The sequence below is a fragment of the Rattus norvegicus genome, chromosome 7 (assembly GCF_036323735.1).
Source record: "Rattus norvegicus strain BN/NHsdMcwi chromosome 7, GRCr8, whole genome shotgun sequence".
Taxonomy (NCBI): Eukaryota; Metazoa; Chordata; class Mammalia; order Rodentia; family Muridae; genus Rattus; species Rattus norvegicus.
Window position 1 is genome coordinate 31,847,037 of NC_086025.1, and position 23,773 is coordinate 31,870,809.

The window sequence follows — 23,773 nt, forward strand, 5'->3', positions numbered from 1 at the left end:
ACACTTGTGTTTGTGCTATGATTCCCCACATGGTGTACACACACACACACACACACACACACACACACACACACACCCCTACTCCTTAGAAATAGTGTGATATTATAATGGCGGTGTTCTATGCCTCCTGTCTCCAGGACCTGGGAAGAAAACCAACTCTGTTTACTTGAGCCCCCTTTCTATCTCCTGTTGTGGTTGTCCCAGACTTATGAAAAGAACACAGAATACTTCCTAACCTTGCCAGGTTTCCTGAAGGACCCTTTCCCTCCCGAGTCTTATCTCTTTTCTCCGCACAAGGAAACTACTTATGTTTTCCTAAGTGAGACTAGACCTTGGGGCATTGTGTCAGGGTGTGTGGATGATATTGCACACGGTTACCCTGGAAAGTCTTTATGACAGGGTAGGTGATAAAATTCAAGGAAACATTTCATCAGAGGAGCCCCAGGGTGTTCCAAATGCAATCAAGGAGAAAGATAACTGGGAAAGCAATGTAAACAGGCACAAATCTGGAGGGTGGAAGCGATTGACTGCTGTAACAGAAGACTCTGGTTCATGGGTCAGTCTATTTCTGTACAAACCATGCGTTATCCCATAGGACTTATTGTTCAAAGACAATATGAAAAGAAAGCCTGCTTCCTTTACCTGTGTCCCAGGGGACTTCCTGTTGGCTGAAAGGACAGGTATTCACAAAGGTTCCTAAGCCTGAATTGAAGCTTAGCTGTGTTCCCTAAGGACCACATCACTTGGAATGCAGCCCCGCGTTTATAAATAAAGCAGAGAGAGGCTGGGGGAAAGGGCAGCGCAGTGGGAGGATCTCTCCCTAGCTACACTCTACAGTGCTCTCCTTCATTTCACCCAGACCTGGATTTGCTTACTAGCAAGCTAGTTAACCTTTCCTACTTTCTGTCCTCTCCTGAAAATGAAGAGGAAGACAGAGATGACTTCAAGGTCCTGTTATGGCTATTCGAAGAGAGTCCGACCTGCCCCACAGGGCGGGCAGCCCTTGATAAGCACGGGCTCTTTTCTGTGCATCGTAGAGTTCACAGGAGACACACTGTATCTTAAGGCTGTGGCTTTACAGCACGCAAAGTGGGGTCCGCAGAGCCCCTGCTTAACGCTTTATGCATCTTCACTGATGCATACACTGAATGAGGAAGTATCCTCGGCGGCTTGTATTAGCTGATGTGTTCTTCTGTGTTTGCTTTTGTTTGTTTTATCGCAAAGGTGATTTCCTTAACTCAATGAGTAAGGACACACGTTTCATTTTGAAGAAAGAGGACAGGGTATTTGCAGCAACCCAAAGGGAGCACTTGTCATCTTGAAGATTTTTACTCTGTGAGATTGAATATGGAATGATGATCAATCCTCCCCTATGGGAGTATTGTGGTAGAGTTTGCCGTAAAGCAGTCCTTTGGAAACCTAAACACAAACCTGCCTGGGACGGCGTGGTGGGGCCAATTGCTAAGCAACTGAATAGGGTTCAGACTGCACAGGAACAAAACCTCTTTGTTCAGTGCGAGGAAGAATCATTCAAAGGAAACTGCTGAATAGAATCTTACCTGCAATGTAAAACATGTTATCCAAAGTGCTGATCAGTGGTTGTTAACCATTCTTTATGACACTGTACAGTAGTTCAAGCTGTTAGTCTTTTGTTATTTCTCTCCTTTTCTTTTTTGGTGTGTGTGTGGGGGGGGTGTCTGTGTGTGTCTCTCTGTGTGTCTGTGTGTGTGTCTCTCTGCGTGTGTGTGTGTGTGTGTGTCTGTGTCTGTGTCTGTGTGTCTGTGTATCTGTGTGTCTGTGTGTGTTGTATTTGTGTGGTTTATGTGCAAGTGTGTGTGTAGATGCCTGTGCATAGTCAGGCACAAAGAATAGAAGCATAGGTACCATCCTCTATCTCTCTCCATCCTTTTATGAAATACAATGATTCTCCAAGAAGCTTCCCAGACTATAAAATGTCATAAGCATAAATTAAATTCCATCATCATTTTTCCTATATCTGAAATGTGTTCAACGAATCAACAGATTTTTACGTGTAAACACCACATAGTAGCATCTCAGTGGTTTTTTTGGTTTTATGCTCTGGCTTTATTTTTTTTTCTCATTTTCCCCTTTCATTTTCATTTCCAGTAGGCTGAGTTTAGAACTTTTTACTGACGTTTTGAAGGATCCGTGTCCTCACCAGATAAGCCAGACTTGTATGAATATTTTGACTGAAAATGACTCTATAATTTTAAACATTTCTACTGGGCTTGGCTTGTCTGATATCACCATTTCAGATTATGCATTTTTTCAGGTTTACATTGATTTTTATTTATGTGTCTGTGTGTGTGACTGCCACACATAGGTAGGTAACCAAGGAGTCTAGAAGTTTTATGCTGTGGTCTTATCCCTGAAGCTCATCCAGGTCAGATCCCTGGAGCTGGAGTTACAGACAGTTGTTTGTGCCTTAACATGGGTATCAGAACAGAATTCGGGTCTTCTGGAAGAGCAGCAAATGCTCTTAACTGTTGAACCATCTCTCAAGTCCCAGAGCTTACATTCTTAGTTATTCTATTTTTATACTAAATGGAGGTCACACTCTTTCAATTTTTTTCCTTTTTTTTCTTATTGCATGTTTTATATTTACATTTCAAATGTTATCCCCTTTCCCAGTTTCCCATCCATAAACACCCTATCCCATTTCCCCTTCCCCTGCTTCTAGAAGGGTGTTTCCCCAGCCACCCACCCCTTCCTACATGGGTCTGTCCATGTGTACTCTTTGCATGGTGGTTTAGTCCCTGGGAGCTCTGGTTGGTACTGTTGTTCTTTTTTTTTTAAGATTTATTTATTTATTATATGTAAGTACATTGTAGCTGTCTTCAGACACACCAGAAGAGGGCCTCGGATCCCATTACAGATGGTTGTGAGCTACCATGTGGTTGCTGGGATTTGAACTCAGGACCTCTGGAAGAGCAGTCAGTGCTCTTAATCTCTGAGCCATCTCTCCAGCCCCGGTATTGTTGTTCTTATGGGGTTGCAAGCCCCTTCAGCTCCTTCAACACTCTCTCGTTTTTCTGTCACTCTTACTCTATTCTTTGTTTCTGGCACTCGCTTACCATACCGTGGCTACTTCTGACGTATGTTCTGCTGAAGTTACTATGTGATTCTTACTCGCTCCCAAACAGAAGACACTTCGCTGGGAAGATGGCGATCTTTGATGTTGTGATCTTCGTCATCTACCAGACTGGATTTAAAACCACCACAGAAACACACACCTGTAGGTCTGTCTATGAGGGTGTTTCTAGAAAAGTTTGACCTAGAATGGAAACGCACACATCCTGATGATGGTTGGTCCCATTGCATGGGCTGGCATCCCAAACTGAATAAAAGAGAGAAAGTCGACTGAGCACAAGTGTTTATCTCTTTCTTCTCTTTGACTATGGATGTATCATGACAGGCTGCATCAATCTCCTATCACCGTGCTTTCTCTGTCATGACGGACCATACTTACGTAATCCTTTTGTTGAGGTATGCTGTGTGAAGTTGTCCTTCCTCATCTACCTAAGGCATTCTCCAATTGGCTTTAATAAAAAACTCAAGGCCAATTAGCTGGGCAGGGGATTGAAAGTAAGACTTCCTGGGCAGGAGAAAGGAACTCTGGGAAGAAGAAAGAGGAAGGCCTTTTCTCCAGGAGACGTGAGGGAGACAGACGTGATAGATAGCCACATGACTAGATGGGGCTAGATGGTTGGGTTAACTTAGAAGAGTTACTTGAGAGTCTGAGCAGCTAAGGTCTAATCTTTGAGATATTAAAAGGTCTCCATGTGGTTATTTGGGAAACTAGCTGGGTAAGGAATAGTTGCTGCCATATTAATTTTCAGTGTTAATTAATATACATAGAATATTAGTGGTAATTATTTTTCTAATTAAATTGCTTTTGTCAGGTAATTTATTACAGAAATGAGAAAGTGACTAACATAAAGTGTTTAGATATGTCTTTCCCTACTCTATGCAAATACAGCTTGCACTATGCAATGCCCTGTGGGCTTAGACTTTTCTCTAAACCTACTTTATTTAGGGTTTTTTTTTTTTTTGGTTCTTTTTTTCGGAGCTGGGGACCGAACCCAGGGCCTTGCGCTTCCTAGGCAAGCGCTCTACCACTGAGCTAAATCCCCAACCCCTTTTATTTAGGGTTTTTAATCACTTCAACCTCCCTCTTATCCCACTGACCAGAGGTAAGAGAAAAAGAAAGTTGATAGGAAAAGGGATTCGTGGGCTTGTTTAGAAATAGTTCTTTCGGGTAATTCCACTCTTTGTTGTCAGGATACCAGCAGTCCGGTTCAATAGCAAAACCAAACATAAGTCAGTAGTGGTGGCAAGATCCAGCAGAAACCTCAAGGCTCCACCAAATCAGCATGAGTCAGCAGTTCCAGTCCAGCCTGGTCTACAGAGCAAGTTCCAGGACAGCCAGGGCTACACAGAGAAACCTAGTCTTGAAAACACAAAAACAAATACCAAGAAACAACCAAAACCAGTGAGGAGAGACACCTAAAACAAAACGTACTGTCATGAAATTTGGATGGTAGATACACAGAAGGGTATTATAGTATTTTTCTATGTGTTTAATTTTCTGACCTATAACATTAGGATGTTAAAATTAATTTACATATGCATCTTAATTTCTTAGTAAAATTCAGATATCTTCTAGCCTAGATGCCTTGCTGGAACCTTCTGGAGCTATCAGACCTTGGGTTCCAATTGCAGATTGTATACTTAACATTTTTTTTGTGGCCCTCATTGTTTCTTTACTTACAGTTCAGGAATAAACTGCTAGATCCTCCATTACAGTGACTGGTGTTAAAGTTGCTGTTAGGATGTGTGAACTAAAATCCTATAAAGTAGTGGCTCTAACTCTTGTATCTCCCATTAAGTGCTGATGACCTGTGACACTTAGTGGTTGCTGTTTTTAAAAAGAGGAAAGACTGTGGAGAAAGATCCAGTGATGAGAGACTATCCCTGAAATAGCCTACTTCTAAGCTTGCAGGGCTGCCGTAGAAGATGCTTACTGTGGACTGGATGGCTTCACCAACAGCCTGCCTCGTGCAGTTTGGAGGCCTCTGAGTCCAAGTTTAAAGTATTCGTCAGTAAGTTTCTTGACAAGTACTCTCTTTCTGGATTGCCAAAGGCCGGTTTCTCACTGCAGCTTGACATGGTAAAGAGGGAGAAAGAGGTGTGTGTGTTTTCTTTTCTTTTCTTTTCCTTTTTTCTTTTTAACACTAATTGTCTTAGTTAGGGTTTCATTACCACAAAGAAACACCATGACCACAACGACTCTTATAAAAGACAACATTTAATTGCAGCTGTCTTACTGGTTCTGAGGTCCAGTTCATTATCATTATGGTAGGAGTATGGCAGGCACGGCACTGGAAAGGTTGACAATTGCACCTCTTATTTCAAAGGCAGCTAGGAGAAGACTGACTTCTAGGAAGCTAAGGATGGAGGTCTCAAAGCCCACCTCCACAGTGACACACTTCCTCCAACAAGGCCATACCTACTCCAACAAGGCCACACCTCCTAGTAACATCACTCCCTGGGCCAAGCATGTTCAAACCTCCGCACTAATCCATTGGAAAGGCTTGAACCATGACTTATTCTAGCAGAAATTACTTTCCAAAGGCCCTGCCTCCAAATACTATCTTAGTGGGAGCTAGGACTTTAACACAAGAATTCGGGGTCCAAAGCACATCAACATACAGTCTGAAACATGAGTTAAACGTCATTTGAAACATAATGCTTAACTTTGAAAACTATTATTATTAAATGAGCAGGCAAGGTTGGAGCAGCAGGGGGTTGGGGATTTAGCTCAGTGGTAGAGCGCTTGCCTAGCAAGCACAAGGCCCTGGGTTCAGTCCCCAGCTCCGAAAAAAAGAAAAAAAAAAGAAAAGAAAAGAAAAAAGGTTGGAGCAGCAGAGAATGCTACTCGAAGCCAGAAACGTCATAGGACGGAGGAGGCCAGGAGTACAGAAATCAGTGGTTCCTTTAATTGACATATTTCTATAATCTCTTCATATGCCTGCGTGTCAGAATCAATGATTTTCAACCCTATGTACTTCGTAACCCTTGTCAGCTTGCCGTTGATGGTTCTCCTGTTATGATGGCACACAGATATCTGCAGTTTATTAGTTAAGGTAGTGGTCTATCCACAGTCCTGTAATAGTTTGCATATCTTTTAAGCAGGAGCCATGCCAAGGTTTTAATTATTGGGGGCTAAAGGGTCCTCTGATGCATCTACTTCCTAAGGGTTAAAGAAAGGGGTGGGGCTTGCTCGAGCTACCTGTTCACAAGCATGAACTGGGAAGAATGTGACTGGGATAAATTACTGTGAAGGTCAACTTAATCACACCATCAATTCTTCCAAACCTATATAATTGTGCACATGAAGGTTGGTTATGTTAACACAGTCAAGTAAATAGTTATCAACAGAGCAACGAGTGCATGATCATTTATTACCTGCATGCAATATAGATGCATGTCTGTGCTGATGAAGATCATCAATCAGATACAGAGAGAGAGCAGATTCATTTATTCCAGGCTTCATGGAAGGCTGTTCTTAGTTTCCATCCCTAAGCCAAACAAACAAACAAACAAAACATAAAAAACCCAAAATGAACATAAACCAGTTTTTAACACTGTTATCACAGAAGCTGTAGAAATCTGTCTACTTTCTGTCTACTTTCCCCATTCAGAACGTGAGGCTCTTGGGTTTGGAAGATGAATTCCTGAGCCTCTCAAAGAAAACTTGAGAAGCTTTTCTGGCTTGCTGAGAACCAATAAAATGCTAGATTCCAGCCAGTGACTCACCATATTAGCTCTCTGGCAACGGACTGACGTTTCTTGCCTGTGTTCTCTAGCATTGTATAATTTTATTCTTAGGAGACCACGGCAATTTCTCCTAACTGAGACCTCACACTTGGTAAAAACTGGGCGATAATTATACAAGGGCTCATTAACAAAAGCCTCACAGCCCAAACAGACAGCTCTCTAATTAATGCCTGGGTTCTGTTTTTATGCAGTGATGGGTTTCATTCTTCCTCTACAGTTTCAAAAGGAGGGTATTGCAAAGGTTACGGCAAAGGTTATTTCAACATTGACCAGTGGAAAATGCTCTGAAGCACAGAGAGGAAGGCCGGATTTGGGCAAGGTTTCGTGGAGAGCCCTTAGAAAGTTTTAATTTCTGTTTCTGGGCTACCCTGTCAGTTCCCCAGAACCTTAGTCCCTAGAGGCTGACTGTGTTTGGAACTGCTATTCCATCCATTCTTATTACTAGAAAACACCCTCTGAATTATGGGTAGTTACATGGAAACACAGACATCCATCCGTGTGAAGAGTCTTTCCTGCGGGCTGCCCAGATGATGCAGTTTGAGGTTTTAAAGGATGAAGAAAATAAATACTTTTGAAAGTTATAATGCATCAAATTTGAATTATAACTCAAGAAATTATAGAAGAAATACAACAGCCGGTGGAGGAAATGTTTCTATCCACCAGTAATCCCAGAATGTAAACCGAAGTGACTGAGGAAGTATTTGTCTCCTATCAAGTTAAAATTTTCAATTACAGTTTTTTTAGGAGAAGGGTGAGCATAAACCACCATACATGTATGGACATCGAGGGGCAACTCTGAGGAGTCAGCTCTGTCTTTCTACCACGTGGATGTGTTGGGAACAAGCAAAACAAGAAACTATTCTAAGTGCTACCAGTACATTTTCAGACTCCATTAAATCATGGGGGGAAATTAAATTCAAGGTCCCAGGCCCCTAGGGGAGCTGAGGACTCCCCAATAGGTGAACAGCTTCTGTTGTAAACAGTTATCTGAATCCAGACATCTCAGGGACAGCTTGTAAGTAGAGAGTCGTCTGAGCCCAGACATCTCAAGGACAACTTCTCCATCTTGCTGGCAGGCTCAAACAAGTTCATGTTCCCAGGCCTAGAAATGCACTCCTATCCCACTTCTTAATTGTCTGTGAACCGGTACAGAGTATGGAAATTGCTGTTATCTGAACCAAGGTGCATAAGTTATCAAAATCTATAACCAATTGTCTGTTGTGCCCTTATTGACTACACGAAGCTGACTGCTCCTTTGTCCCCTCACTCTGAGCTCCAGACCTAACGTCCAGGAGGATGAATTAAGGACCTTGAAGATGCCCTGGATACAGCCCAGTGTCCAACAGGTGCCCCCATAAAGTCAAAACACAGTTGGATAGCACTGCGGCTGCCCCCACCCCCACCCCCATTCCCAGCGCGCTCTGTGTTCCCATCCTTTAGAAATGGGGCTGCAGTTCAGAGCCTGAACTAGCCACCTTTCCGCGAGCTCGGAAAATGAGGCTTTCGTTTGTAAGCTTCTGTATCTGAACCCAAGAGATACAGGAACCAGACGTAGGTCATCATCAAGCTTGGTGTCAAGGGCCTTTACCCACTCAGCTGTGTCAGCATCCGACTCGCTTAAATTAGAGAAGTGTTTCACAGGAGAAACTGGGGGAGGGGAAAAACATATATCAATGTATATCGTATGGGGAAAAACAATTTTTTCAGTTAAAAAATAAGAAAGGTGTTTCACCTGTGAATCGCAAGCTAAGTGTACAGTCTCTCTACTTTAGCCACGCCCTGGATGCTATGATGTCCATGATGTAACTCTGTCCAGGGTCCATTAGGGAGGAGGACACATTAGAGAGAAGCTTTGAGTGGGCAGTTCCTTCAGAGGTTTGGTATTCCATTCTCCTTCCTCACCTCGGACCCATTTGCATACCCCTTGTCTCTGGAACTTTACTCCCAAGAGTTTCTCTCAAAGAAATGAAAGAGCTGGGAATATGGTTCAGAAGCTGTCCTTGCTGAGGACCTGAGTTTGGTACCCAGCACTCTTGTTCTCACAGCTACCTGAAACTCTAGCTCCGGGGAGATCTGACACCTCTGGCCTCCGAGGACACCGCATCCATGTGCAAACCCACAGTCAGTCACACACGCATGTGCATGACTGAAAATAAACTAATAAAACCTTTCAAATACAAATAATCAGAGATGCAGGCAAAGATCTGCGTTCACAGCTGTTCATCTCAGAATCATAGCAAAGGGAGGTTTCCATGATAGTAAAAATAATCATAATAAGAATACTCAATGATTAGGTATGCTTAATTTTGGAATATCCAGAAGCTATTACACGCTTCATTTTAGTATCATAGAGGTAAGTAAGAAACCCTTCATGACATAATTAAAAGGGAAAAACAAATACAAAGTGAAATTTGGGAAACTACATTGTGTGTGTGAAAATGTATGCTCCCTTAAATGATAGAATAATGGAAGATGCGGGCTTTGTAATATGTGAGCTTTCCAAACTTTGTAGCAAGGCATCAGTCAACTGTAGCAAGCAATTAGTCAACAGTTACTACAGCAAAATACTGAGGCCAAATATGTTTTTTAACTTATTTATATTATTTATTTCTATGTATTTAATATGTCTTGTGTGAGGTACGAGGTTTCACATGCACATACACAGACTTGTCACTATGTCTATGTGGAGGTCAGAGGAAAACTTCAGGAGGAAGTTCTCTTCTCCGCCATGTAGGGTTCCAGACATAGAGCTCAGATTGTTAGGCTTAGGGACAAGACGAACTCCTTAACCCTCTGAGCCACTTCATAGGTCCACCCCTACCCCCTTTCCTCTGTTTGAAACAGGGCCTCACTATATAGCCCTAGCTGGCTCTTAACTCACAGTGTAGACGCAGCTGGCCCACCAACTTGTGTGGGTGACCCTTCTGTTTCTGCTTCCCCAGTGCTGGGATTACAAGTGTCGAGCACCGTGCCCAGGTTCTTGAGACAGGGTCTCACTGTATAGCCTAGGCTGGCCTTAAGCCTGCCTCAGCCTGCCACATGCTGGGATCATATAGACTCTACCACGTCTTGTCTTGAATCATACTGGAACCACGACAGGGGCCAAAGATGCACCGTGTGGGTGACCTGACAGAACGTGGGAGGAGTTAGGAAGGATGAGATACGGTTGTTTTACTCAGGGATATTTTAGTCAGTTTACCCATTTTAGCAATCTGATAAGAAGGGATCACCAGATGCATGGATCCTTGCTTCCTGTCTTCCTGAGTGAGCCTCATACCTGCTGCGCTCTCAGCCTTCCTGTGTACTTGCGTTCATCTCTTCAGCCACTCCCTCCACCGCCTGGGATGGGGGAACAGCCCTAGAAGGCAGGGCTAATGTCCATGGCCAAGTTTACTCTTCTTGCCAGAACAGAAAACTCAGTAAAATCTTGGGAGTTGGGAAGCATACAATGCTACCAAGGGAACCATTTCTTGGCAGACCTCCCTCCCGAAAGTCTCCTATATCCCTGTGGCTCTGTGGTCCATGCCTGAGGTCCTAGCACTCGGGAGACTGAGGCAAAGGATGGAAAGTTCTAGGCCAGCCTGTGATATATAATTGATATTGTTTCCAAAATGTGCCAAGATCACAGCGCCATGAAGCCTGGTTTGTGTGGTGCTGGGGGGTGGCGCTCAGGGATTTATGCATTTGAGGCAAGTACCCTTATCAGCCTGAGCTCTGCTGTGAATCTGTAGTTTCTTGGCTTTACACATGACCCCCTGTGTGGCATTTTGCATCCTTTTAAAGACAGGCCTTGCTTTGTAATTGGTCACAATCCTCCAGCCTCAGCCTCCCTGGATTACAGGCCTAAATTTCTCTTGTACCTTGACCAGTGAGCCTCCTGCTTCTTCTAGGAACAAATTACTCACACAGCCCAACAGCCTCGTTGGAAGAATTTGACTGGTAGCACTTGTGATCAACACTGCAGATCTGAGATTCACACTCAGGAACTCGGCCTCCAAGTTTTGTCACAGTTAAAAGGCTGCACACTTAGCAGTGCAAGTGCCTAGTGAAAGGAAGACCAGGGACCGGCAGACTGTCCCTAAGATGAACTTGGCCCCAGTAACACCACCCCACACCATCACTGGAGTAGAATATGAGTCGTAGGGACAGACCTTAGGAGGACAAATCATCTCCTTCTGCTGTTAGGCTCACATAGCACCTTCCCCCTAGGCCACTCCCTCGATAGATATAGACACAGAGATGTATTCCTCATATTCGAGGGCTTTGTTTTCTCGCTCCCACAGGATAGAAATGGTGTGGAACAGACCTGAGGGGAAAACTATTTTTCATTAATTTTTTTCTTAGCGGGGAAGCAGAATACAAAGGCGGAAAGGCCGGGGACTAACCCCTTTGCATGCCAGCATTCTCTCACTGAGGCCCTGGGAACAGGACCTTAGCGTCAGAACCATCCCCCCACAAGCTACATCCCCAGCGCCTACTGGATCATTGATCGAGTCTCCCCTGTGGCTTGGGGTAACACAGAAAAACAAATTTCATGCAAGTTCCCCAAAATGAAATCTTACTGGCATCGGACAACCAGTCGTATTGCATGCTTCACAGGTTACAAAGGAAGCATACAGACATGTGGCAGGGGGGCAGGGCAAATCTTGCTCAGGGCTTCCGGGAAAAACGCGGCAAGTGTTCTGGGGGTTGGCGTCTGAAAGGTAACTTTTAGAAGTTCCAGGTACTCAGGGGACTCTGGAACCACTTAAATGTCTGGTTTTTCGGGAATCTCTATCCTGGGGCCTCTTTTCTTGGCCTCTGAAGAGAGACTTTTCTGGACAATAGGTGAGGGTCATGTTCATCACCCGTCAGGCTAGAGGGTATTAGGAGAGTCAAGAGAACACCACGAGAAGTAGCCAATTCAATCTTAGACCAACAGTTCAAAGGTCAAGAAAAGTAGGTTTCTTGGGCTGGATCCCTTTCCCTCCTTTTCTCCAATTAAATACGAAAGCAGACAAAGAGGGAGTTAAGGAAAAGGATGACTTCTTGGGTATCGTCCCACTGCCCCCCTCCCCCTTGCTGGCGTGATCCTCCTGGTTTTTGCGAAGGGCTTCCCTCAGTGCTGGCAGATGCAGATCTCTAGGTAGCTGGTCTCTGTAGTGTGCCTGGAAGAAGGCTTCAAAGTCACAGCGTGTGATGGATCTCAAGGAAGGAGAAGTCTGAGAGCCAAAGTGAGCCCGAGGGGTGTAGGGAGGAGGGCGGGGAGGTTTGGGATCAGCCACAGGCACCTTAGAGAGCATGACAGCGCAGGTCCTGGTCCCTGAGCAGACCTCGATCGATCGTACTTGTTATGGACAGAGGATGGCACTGCCCAGGAGATGAGAGTGGAGGGGACTCATTGCTCATAGAGGGCGGTGAGGGAGTAAGTCCTCACTCACGAGCCCAAGCCTGCGGCCAAACTTTGAGGGAACCCCCAACTTGCCACAATCTCCATAGCGGTGACAGCGGCCACCCAGGCAGTGCGCAGCCGCCATGTTGTGCGAGGCCAAATAATTTAAGCGGGGGGCGGGGGGTGGCGGGGAGAGGGGCTTATTTAGATCACAGTTCTGGAAGTCCGATACCCAAGAGTCAACTCAGCCCTCACGAGGCCCTCACGGCAGATATCATCACAAGGTGAAAAAAAAAATCACAAGACAGAAAGCTAGAGGAAGGGGCTCCTGCTTAAGGGATCTTCCGTCATTATCTCTCAGGGGAGCAAGCTCCCAGTCTACATCCTCTCCGGGAACACATTCCAACCGTCTCCAACCTTTAGGAATCATTTTGAATATTTATGATCTCTGCAATGGGAGAAACTGATGCTTGGGTGTTAGAGTATGGCACAAAGATTTTGCCCTGAGTATGAGTGGGCCGTCCCTGAAGGCGTACAGGAGCTGAGTCCCGAAATCAGTCAGGATTCTTCACCACTGAAGGGAAGGCACACTTCAGGCAGAAGGAATGCACACACAAAACAAGCACACTTGGGGAGGCGCGAGGTTGGGGGACAGCTTCTGTTCTGTTTGTCATACACTGCAGCTCCATTCCGGAGGTCACTGAGGGGACTTTCCTGCACCACCACACGAACAAGGAAAGGGTATTGCAAATCTCCCCGCATAGTCTTGCTGGATCGCAATGGCTCAACTTCACGGTGGGATAACATGGACACATTCAGGGGAAAGTGCTCTACCTTTTTCAATGTTTGTTCTTTTCCTTGGCCGGCAATGTGGGGTAGAAAAGCATCCTGGGATCTCTTGGCGACAGTAAAGTATGCTATCCCAGAAGTAAGTAATCAGTACTCCATTGGGCTGTGTTGCCAAACTACATTGTTCAGTAGGTTTGGGGTATTAATTTCACCAGACCCATTAAGAGATGTATACTACCTGCTTCCACGATCCATTCCACAAACTTCAGTCACATAGCTCTTCATCGGTGCAAAATTGACTAGGAGGGGCTGGAGAGGTGGCTCAGGGGTTAAGAGTATGGACTGCTCTTGCAGAAGACCTGGGTTCAATTCCCAGCACCCTCTCATTCCCAGCACCTGCACCAGATGCTCACAACCATATCTGGGTCTCCAGCTCTAGGGAGATACTCTACCTCTGACCTCTGTGGGCACCCGCACTCACGTGCACATGGAGACACACATAATTTAAAAATAAAATCTTAAGCGAAGTGACTGAAGCTGACGATGGCTGAGCTTGGTGAAGCAGACAAAATAAAATGGCCGCTGAGCAGGAGGAGGCACAGTTCACTGTGCAGGGACGTCACTTTGTGGAACCGTGTTGGGATAAATGTGTGGAGAAGCCAGGGAGTCTGCTAGACTTCCACACTGAAAACTGCCTCTCTAGCTGTGTGGATCGTTTCATTGACAATACTCTTGCTATCACGGGTCGTTTTGCCCAGACCATACAGAAAGGAGGGCAGGAGGCCATACCTTAGAATGACAGGAGACTGAAAGACTTGTTACTAAGCAGGTTGGATGGCCAGGGGTGAAAGACTTGTCGACGTGTCGGTTAGCGTCAGGCAGTTACCAAGTCTGTTGGTGTTAAAAAGTAGCAAAGCGAATGTTCAAGTGTAATTTTATTTATCAGGATTCAGTGATTTCATGTTGTATCACACCAATTAATAAATGTGAAGTCTCCAAAAAATAAATAAGTAAATAATCTTTTTCAAAATGACTAGAAAATCTCTTTTAAAGTACTTCTCTTAGCTTTTGAGGTCACAAGATAATGATATCATTTCTCCGATCCTTTTCTCCTTCCAAATCCTTCCATATTCCTACATCCCTCCTTCCCAGATGCATGTATTTGTATGATGTTTTCAGGACTGACCACTTGGTACTGGATAACCAATCGACGCTCTCTCCGGCTCTCAGCATTCCAATGCTTGCCTGTAGCTCTTCGTGCAGCGTTGAGGCTCAGTGGACTTTCCCAGTCCGCATTAGCATGTCCTGTTCAGCTCATGTTTGGTGAGACTTTGCGGGTGCGGTGTCTACAAAAGGCTAGGAAATCTTAGTATGTGCGCATGCATGTGTAAGAACCAAGTACTGAACTCTAGAAGGATCTGTTGTCAGAAGGGAGAAAATCATGGGACTGCGTGTGTCATTGATTAGCGGTGTCTTTGCTAGCTCTGGACATTCCTAGGCTTTACAACCCCTAAAAAGACTAGGACATGAATTAAAAAACAAACAAAACACTTTTTATAGCATGTTTATAATCTCATTTGATTCTTACATTAGCTCACGAGGCTTCTCTTACTATTTTTATTCTCATTTGCCCAAGTCCCCTGACAGCAAGAGGATCGTGAATGGAATGAAATCTTCGAGATTCCAAAACTGAGTTCTCTTTCCACACTGCTGGATTTGGTAACCTCTGTGAGGGAGATTAAAGTCCCGACCCCCTGGTGTGTGTGGTTTGATTTGACTGCTCGCATTCTGGAGGAAGAGAGAAGAAGAGTTCTTTCTTAGAAAGAACTCCAGATGAAGGAGAGGGGAGAGGAGAGGAGGGATGAGAAGGAGGGGAGGAGAGAGAGGAGAAGGGAAGGGAGGGGGAGGAAAGAAAGGGGAGAGGAGGGAAGAGCGGAGGAACATCCAAGTACACCAGCCATTTCCTCTTCCTCTGGATTTTGCAGACTTTGTGGGTGGGATTAAGAAAATCTGAGTCAGGCATGGTCACTCAGCTGCTGTAATCCCTGGGTTTGGGGAGAGAAAGTAGAACCAGACTCTAAGGTCAACCTGGGCTACATAGGGAGTTTGAGGCTAGCCTGAAGCTGAATGAGATCCTGCCTCAAAACAGCACCAAAAAGCTGGGGTGGTGGTACAGTCGAGAAGTAGAGGTAGGTTAATCAGGGGTTTGAGGGCAACCTTGACTACTTAGAGTTGCTGCTGGCTACCTTGGCTATGCTTGGCCATGAGAGAGAGAGAGAGAGAGAGAGAGAGAGAGAGAGAGAGAGAGAGAGAGAGAGAGAGAGAGGAAGAGAGAGAGAGAGAGAGATCTGAGGAAAGCCAAAGAGTGGGCACCCCTCTGTGTGGACCTGCATTTTGTGTGTGACATTGGGCCACATGCTGGCCTCTGATACAAAGACTGACAAAATGTCCCTGGATAGATTAAGACAAATGGCACAAAGACGAAAGGTACTGGGTCCCCTCCACCCTCGAGAGGAGTAGGACAGGGATGAAGGAGGGCACCACAGCTACCCTTGTGCCTGATAAATGATGAACTGGCCCAGGAATGACAGAGAGCAGCTGCTCTGTTTCCTCAGAGCTCCCAGCTGCTGCTGCTGCTGCTGCTGGCCTTGCCACCACCGTCTCCCGGGACACGCAGGCTAACGGAATTGATGGCCAAGACGCTCTCAGGTGGCACTGTTGCCTTTGCCAGGAGAAAGGTCTGTAAATGGAGCTGAACCGACAGGGGAGAGCACTGGATGGAAACAACCTTGACCCAGTAAAGGCAGTCAGAAAGGACAGCTTGCAGTAAACTGGGACGGGGGAGGGGGGGGTAGACGGAGCTCCTCATTCAGAGGGTGGTTTGATAGAGCTTGTCCACAGTCTTGGATGGAGCCGAGAAGAGCCACCACCACACAGCTAGTTTTTATTCTAAATGCCTTCTGCTTGAAACGTGCTCCTTTCTTCTAGGATTATTGCCTTCTTGGTTTTGATGTGAACTGTTCTCCTACGACACTGTACCGATCCAGGATGATACCCGGCCCCCTCTTTTACTCACAGCAAAATGGAATGTTGGTAACAGTATGTTACTCTCAGTAACTTTCTTGTTACTGATGTTGTTTTGAGTCTCTTGGTTCGTGATATTTTTCAAAAGTCTGGTACCCATTCAAAAGTCTGGAATGCCTTAAGAACTATTCAATAAATAAATAAAAACAGAAGATAACTTAGAAAACAACTGCACCCTGTCCCTGTACAGGATTTACCCCCTGGATTTGGAGACGAATCAAGGCCCAGAGGTGGAGTAGACCAGACTATCTTTGGGACAAGTCTTCACACCAAGCAGGAAAAAACTAAGTGGTCCGTTTCTGTCTTAGGAGCTTGAACTCTCTGTCCCTTTCAAAGACAAAAAGGGAAGGGCTGACTCAGGCAGACTTAAGCACCCCCCGTGACTACCTCTAATACCGACAGCACAGCTGACGTGAAAAACTAGAGACTGTAAAACTTTCCAGTTTTTGGGGAAAAAAAAAAAAAGGCCAGGAGCCAGCTGGGAAGACTTTGGAGCAAAGAACTGTTCTCAGTGTTCACAAGAATAATCCTGGGAGCAGCCAACAATAGCAGCTGTTTGTGGGGGTGGCAGGGAGTGGTTTGGGGAGGTAGAGCAAAAGAAGGGTAAGGAGTAAGAGGTACAAATAATGAGAACTCACCAGCAACCGGACCAGACTGGAAGCCGTGGATGCTCCTACAAAGGGTGTTTCCTTCGCCCTCTGCCTGAGCGCTGGGACCTAGGCAGGGGATGAAGTGAGACCATTTAGAGAAACAGAAAACTTGGACTTATGAGTAGAGGAACCGGATGAAAGAGATCCTGCATCTCAGCTACACATGAATTTCAGACTTAGAATAACCTAAGTGTGAGTAGAAGGCTAACACGTGAAATGTAAGGTTGACTCGCATTCCCCGGAAGATTGATACTATTCATCCATCTGTCCCATATGAATGATTTCCTGGGGAAATAAAACTGACTGAGAAGTAGTGAAGGGAACTAACTGTTAGGTATCAAACACCAACTGTGGAGGCCAGGTATGGAGGTGTACACCTTTAATCCCAGCATTCAGGAGGCAGAGGGAGGCAGATTTCTGGGACTTTGAGGTCAATCTGCTCTACATACAGAGAGTTCCAGGAAATCCTGAGTTACCTGATGAGACCCTGCCTAAGAGGAGGGAAATCCAGCTGAGGGCTAGAGAGCATGCTTGACACCGTCTACACATTATCTCCTAGGATTTCAAATAACTGCACTCTGAGGCTGGGTCCCACTTTCCCAATGACAGTTCTGAAGCTAAGTGACAGTAAGATGTGTTGTCCTTCCGGTCCTGAATGCCCTCTAGATGCCATATATTAGATCCTTACTCCTCTGGGTGATGCTGTAGATATGGTGGAAACGTGAAAGGATAGGACACAATGGGAGGTCTCTCGGGCATTGGGGGTGTTCCCTCAAAGGGGACTGCAGGCCCCAAGCCCCTTCTCTTCCTGTTTTTAGCATCTTAGTCTTGAGATGGATAGCCCTGCAATGCACTACTGAGCATAACGTACTGCCTCACCACAGACCCCAAAGCAAAGAGCCAAACAACCGTGGACTGGAACCTCTAAAACTGCAAGCCAAATAAACACACTGTTTGTTCTGATAAATTAATTGACTTGGGTCTCTGGTTATGACAGGTATCTAATTAATGCAAGATTAGCCCCCCCAGGTGTTCCAGATGTTGTAACTATTGTCAAGAATTAAGTATGGGAACTGGGGAGCTGGCTCAATGGATGAAGCACTTCCCACGAAAGCATGAGGACTCATGTTTCTATTTGCAGTACCCATGTAAAGCTTCAATTGAGATTCCTGTAGTAGGGATGAAGGGAGCAGAGACAGGAGACTCCCTGCTCATTAGACGAATCGGTAAGTTCTGCCTCAATAATTCTAGTGGAGAGTGCTTAAAGCAGGCACCCAAAATCAGTGTTGGGCTTCCATATACATGCACACAGGTACATACACACACATAGGCACACACATACACATGAACATACACACACACGGACAACACACACACACACACACACACACACACACACACAAGAACTATGTATACATTTAACCACTACTTTTACAAACTGCCCAGAGGCAGAAGGAATAGCCGTAAACCTGAGGTGAGAATAACCAGTCCTCTCAAAACTCCTCCCACTGGTGCCTGTTTCCTCACTGGGGATGGTGATGCCAAACTCCCTGCTCTGTTCTTCCTCATTCTCTCAAGTGATCCTACAAAGTTGTTTCTGTGTTAAGCTACCTGGGGATTTATCTGATCAAATAGTGCACGGCTATGTAGTAGGAGAAGAAAACAATGGCTCCCCTAGCCAGGCAGTGGTGGCAGCGGCTGTGCATGACTTTAATCCCAGCACTCAGGAAACAGAGGCAGGTGGGTCTCTGCTGAGTCCGAGGACAGCCTGGTCTACAGAGTGGGTTCTAGGATAACCCTCCACAGTGAAACCCTATCTCAGAGAGAGAGAGGGGGAGGGAGGGAGGGAAGGAGGGAGGGGAGGGAGGGAGAGAGAGAGAGAGAGAGAGAGAGGCAGAGAGAGAAAGAAGAAGGAGGAGGAGGAGAAGGAGAAAAGAGAAGGAGGAGGAGGAGAAAGAGGAGGAGGAAGAAGAAGAAGAGGAAGAGGAGGAGGAGGAGGAGGAGGAGGAGGAAGAAGAAGAAGAAGAAGAAGAAGAAGAAGAAGAAGAAGAAGAAGAAGAAGAAGAAGTAGTAGTAATTCTGGATGCTTTTTTATTAAAGTGAAACTTTAAAAAAAACCTGTCTATCACAATCTGTGCATAAAAATTAATGTACAGGGGCCTGAGAGATGGCTCAGCAGTTAAGAGCACTGGTTGCTGGGTTCGATTCGATTCCCAGAACCCACATGGCAGCTTTACAACTATCTGCAGCTCCAGTCCTAGGAGATCTGACACTCTTTCTGAAGGCATACATGTGGTACACACACACACACACACACACACACACACACGCACAGGCACAGGCACAGGCACAGGCACACACACACAGGCACAAAATAGCAAATACTAAAGAATATTTTCAGTTGAAACTGTGAACGGAAAATAGACATGATAAATTATTCCTCCAAGTAAGTATGACAACACAATAGTAGAACTTATTGGAAAGCGAGCAAAAGACCAACAATTTCATAATCCAGAAAAGAAACACAATTGTCTAATAAATGTGGCATTAGTCAGGGTTCTGTAACAGGAACCGACGGTAAAGCACTTAGTCTCAAAGTAACATAAAATGCAAATTAGAACTAACGTTTTCCACGTACTGTGTTAGTAAGCATTCTTGTACATCCCTCCTGGGAAGTAGACTGGCCCCACTTCTTAGAAAGTAATTTCATGTCAAGAGATTTTTTTAACATGGTGACTCCTCTTATAAGCTTGAATTCTGCAGGGTGGAAATCTACACATTCATCAAAGTAGGATGGTGAATTTTGTTTATGTCTTCCTCCTCCTCCCTACGTTTGTGTGTGTGTGTGTGTGTGTGTGTGTGTGTGTGTGTGTGTGTGTGTGTAGTCATAGGCAAACACATGGAAAACTCAATACACAAAGAGCCAATACAATCAGCATGACGGCGTTTGAGGAAGAGGTGGGAATGTGCAGGGAGAGCCCCTTTGGGGTGGAATTGTGGGATTGTATAAATTACCTCACACACAAATATATTTTAAAGTTACTTGTGTGATAGAAAGAGAAGAGGGTTGCCAAGATGGCTTAGCAGACAAAGGCATTTGCCACTAAGCCTGAGGACCCGAGTCTCATACTGGGATCCCACATGGTGAAAGGAGATAGTTGAGGTCATCTGACCTCCGAGTTTGTGCTGTGCCTTGCATGTACCCACACATGACACGCACGTGCACACACATACACACACACACACACACACACACATATACATGCATACACCATACTAAAAACATTTTAAAGAAGAGGAGGGGAGAAGGAGGAAAGGAAAAACAATGTTGACTGATCAAAGCAGCAAATACGTATCCCTCAGAGACTGTAAGCTTCTTGTCCGAGTTTCCCCCTTGACCCTTTACTCCCTGCCTGCCCTGATATTTCCCCATGTGGCCTTTGATATTTCCCCATGGTTTGGTCCTCTTGGGAACCAGAAGTAACAAATTGTCCTTTCGATGGATTTATTTCTTAACGTGTTGACCTTACAATGCTTGAATGACAATAATCTCTATACTTAATAATCTTAGAATTATCTACAGTTTTTTTTAAAAGGTCCTAATAGTTTTACTGGTGGATTACACAGATGTTTAAAATAAGAATAATTAATATTAATTCCCCAGAAACTCACAAAAAGTATAAGAGTAGGGACTGCCTCCCAACTCATTCTGGGAAGATAGCTGCTGAGATCCAAACAAGACAGAGGTAGCCAATGAAAGAAAAAAAAAAATATATATATATAATGTGTACACACATATACATACACATACAGCTGATATTTTAAAATACAGAAAAAAATATCATTGGAGACTTAAAAAAAACTGTTGACTATGTTACTGGAGTAGACCCGGGCACTTGACACTCCTGTCAGCTAGCAGTGCAGGGGCAGGTGTGCAGGCAACACTCACACCAGCTCAGCGTCAAAACGCCAACGGTAACAGGCTGCTAAGATTACACATCGTCCGGGAGTTGGTTTCTTCATAGGCTTCCCACGTTTTCTATTACCACATCCTATCATATCGTGAAAAATACATAAATATTGCAAAATAAATTCTTACAAATGGAGAGCACTCCACTGACCTGAGGTCAAGAGAGTTGTGTAACAATCGTACACTAGGTACAGGGAGGGTCAGAAGTTCTGGGACTATTTGGATACAGGGGGAAAAAAATGCTTGAGTCGGGCCATGAAGGATAAGTAGGAGTTCTCCGGGGAGAGGAGGTGGAAGAACAGGCTGGGAGGGAACAGCCTGTTCAGAACCTCTGACGCGAGAGCGTCCTGGCTCCCTCGGCAACTGTGTGATTATGATGTATTAATGGACAGTACAGTCTATTAGGAGGGTGCAGTGGGGTGCGGGGAAAGCCAACAAGATAGGGCTGGGTTACTGAGCCGGGCTGAAGATGGAGGGTCTGGCGGGCCCGTGAAGCTGGCAGCCTGAGGTCCTCATACCAACCTACTACGGCAGAGACCAAAATATTGACTTAAGAACTTCCCAAGTTAGCCGCTGCTGCTGCTAACCCAAAATGGCTGCCACACGATACAAAAAGGCGGCAGACCCCGGCGATGGTCTCAAGCTGGCAAGCGATGAACCTTTGGCAAATGCCAAGGGTACTTACTATTCTCAGTGATCCACCCTGCTCCCACCTCAGGCTACCATCACGGGGACACTGGCTTCAGAACTGCTTTGAGTCATAAGGAAGGGTTGTGCCGCTGCCTCTGCTACTCTCATTATTGTAGGGTTTCAGACGCTGGAGTCACCAACGGAAGCAAAGTGAGTAGCCCAGCATACCAAGCAGCTGGCGTTTTTCTCTCTATAAAATTGTTATACTGAGCCTTTCTCATCGGGAAAAGTCTCAAGCTCCGGGGAGTCGAGGCCCAGGAGTTGGTTAAAAAAAAAAAAAAAGAATTAGACCCTGGTTTCTATTTCGTGAAAGGAAACTAAAATTGAAGTAAAAGCATGCACAGAGAAAGAATTGGTAGTCTATGACTTTCTCAGTAGGGTGTGTGTGTGTGTGTGTGTGTGTGTGTGTGTGTGTGTGTGTGTGTAAAACATCAACAACAAAATAAACAGAAGAATTAGTGAGGATACATGAGTCACTGAGAATGTTTGAAACGTATTTGTCTCCCCCAGGAGATGTCAGATAATCAAAGAATAAATCAGCCTGGGAAACTACCAGGAGGAGCAAAGGCATTGGGGATGAAGAGGTCTGAAGATCTCAGAGGTGGGGGAGGGGGAAACAGGGCCTTCCCTTGCAGCTGGGAGTTTAAAAAAAAAAGATTACCGCAGGGGATAGCAAAGGGCTGGGCTCCAACCTGCTTTTTCAGAAAGCAACCCAGAAAGTGGTTGGTCAGGACATTCAACAGCCAAACCAACCCTTAGCCACCAGTAAACTCTTTTGGGGTCTTGTATTTGGAAAGGAATTGGCAACAAGTTTACCTAAAAAGTGGAAGACACTGTACCCTTCCCCGTGGCCCTTCACTCCCAGCTTGTCAGCACACTGGGCAGAAGGCTGGGAAGCAAGTCTTGGGATAAGGTCCAAACCCCTCTCAGCGACTGCCTGCAGTGTCCTCAGCCTCCACCCTGGTCTGCTTCTTCAGAACCACTCCAGGGTGGTTTGGCAAGAATATCATCTGAGAATACTGACTTGGTTTATTTGTGCTGTTCTGACAAAATACCTGAGACTGAATATAATACAAAGTTATTTTTCAAAGTTCTGGAGGCTGGGAAGTCAAGATCAAGACCTGCTCTCTGTTTCCCTGCTGAATCTTTACCCACCTCATGGCGGAAGGGTACAGAAAGGAACAACTTGGGGAAACATGTTCTGACCACAGTGAGGACCTATATCTTTATACAGCATCTAAACAGCACCTTCCCTGAGCTCCTGCAGCCGCTATAAAAGCTATCAAGCCTGGTGACTGTGGACTTCTATCCCTGGGACCCACGTGGTGGAAGGCGGGAACAATTTCTGAAAGTTGTCTTTTAAACTCCGGGTGTGCCCTGTGGTACGCACACATGCTCATGCCCTCAAACAAGAGTGGCAGATTCAAATTAATTTCAAACTCTAAACTGTGAGGTCCCGTGGCACTTCAGACCTTTCTAAAGAGCACAACGTGATTTTGGAAAAGAAAATGATGCCCTAAATTGCCCATAAAACAGAGAGTTCAGAGCTGACATTTGTTAAAGGATTACTATGTGGCAAACAGTCTTTGTTGGGTTGAGCAAATTATGTATTTTCTATGGCTTTTAGTCTAGTTTAAAAATAGAGACAACAACTTCTTTCTTATAAGTCCAAAGAGCCCCAGATAGCTAAGTAGCAGGAGCCAGTGCGTTCCCAAGAGTTGAGAAGGGCCTGTCAGCCTGGTAGTCTAGCCATTTGCCTCTCTTCCTTTTTGCTCATGGGCGGAGCTTGTGTTTCCTCTTAGAGGAGGCAAGCAAGATTCTTTCTTGAATGGAGGATAGGTGTTGATAGACAGGGTGTGTGGTTGGGCATGACTGAGAGCACTTCTTTAGGTGAGCTTCTGTGGATCTGTTTGTACTCAGGGTCTCACTGTGTAGCCTAGAACTCAGAGATCCACCTGCCTCTGCCTCCTGAGTGCCTGGGGGACTAAGCCATGGTGCCTGACTCGTTTGTTTTGAGAGTCTTACCATCTACCCCATCACGTTCCTTCCTCAGCCCCAGAGTTGGGATTACAGGATATTTGGGCAACACTGCCAGACAAATCTTTTGTTGTTGCTTATGTTTTTTTTTTTTTAATAAAGCTTTTCTTTCATAAGGAAAGATAGGGCTGGAGAGATGGCTCAGAGGTTAAGAGCACATACCGTTTTCACAGACTCTCAGAGTTTGGTCCCACATGGGATTGCTCACAGTTGCCTGCAACCCCAGTTCCAGGGGATCTGAGGCCCTTTTCTGGTTTCTACAGGCACCCACGTGTATAGCCGCATACACGCACAGACTCACACATACATATCATTAAAAAA

The 23,773-nt window shown here is 45.2% G+C and overlaps 1 protein-coding gene, 1 long non-coding RNA gene and 1 pseudogene across 2 annotated transcripts in view; 1 reads left to right on the forward strand and 2 right to left on the reverse strand.

The window, feature by feature from the left end:
- LOC134479863 (death domain-containing protein CRADD-like) overlaps positions 1-21,065 on the reverse strand; it is a 182,620-nt gene extending 161,555 nt beyond the window's left edge. The window contains exons 1-3 of the mRNA XM_063264594.1: positions 20,877-21,065; positions 16,744-16,821; positions 6,490-6,602 (exon numbers count right to left, since the gene is read on the reverse strand). Of these exons, the coding sequence (XP_063120664.1) occupies positions 6,490-6,577 (88 nt within the window). The 5' untranslated portion in view covers positions 6,578-6,602; positions 16,744-16,821; positions 20,877-21,065. The remainder of the gene's footprint in view (positions 1-6,489; positions 6,603-16,743; positions 16,822-20,876) is intronic.
- Positions 8,278-12,377, reverse strand: Dnajc30-ps1 (DnaJ heat shock protein family (Hsp40) member C30, pseudogene 1; annotated as a pseudogene).
- On the forward strand, positions 20,982-22,990 carry LOC134479866 (uncharacterized). The gene is made up of 2 exons (XR_010053689.1): positions 20,982-21,565; positions 22,507-22,990. It is a non-coding gene; the product is annotated as an uncharacterized LOC134479866 (long non-coding RNA).
- Positions 22,991-23,773: the final 783 nt, after the last annotated feature.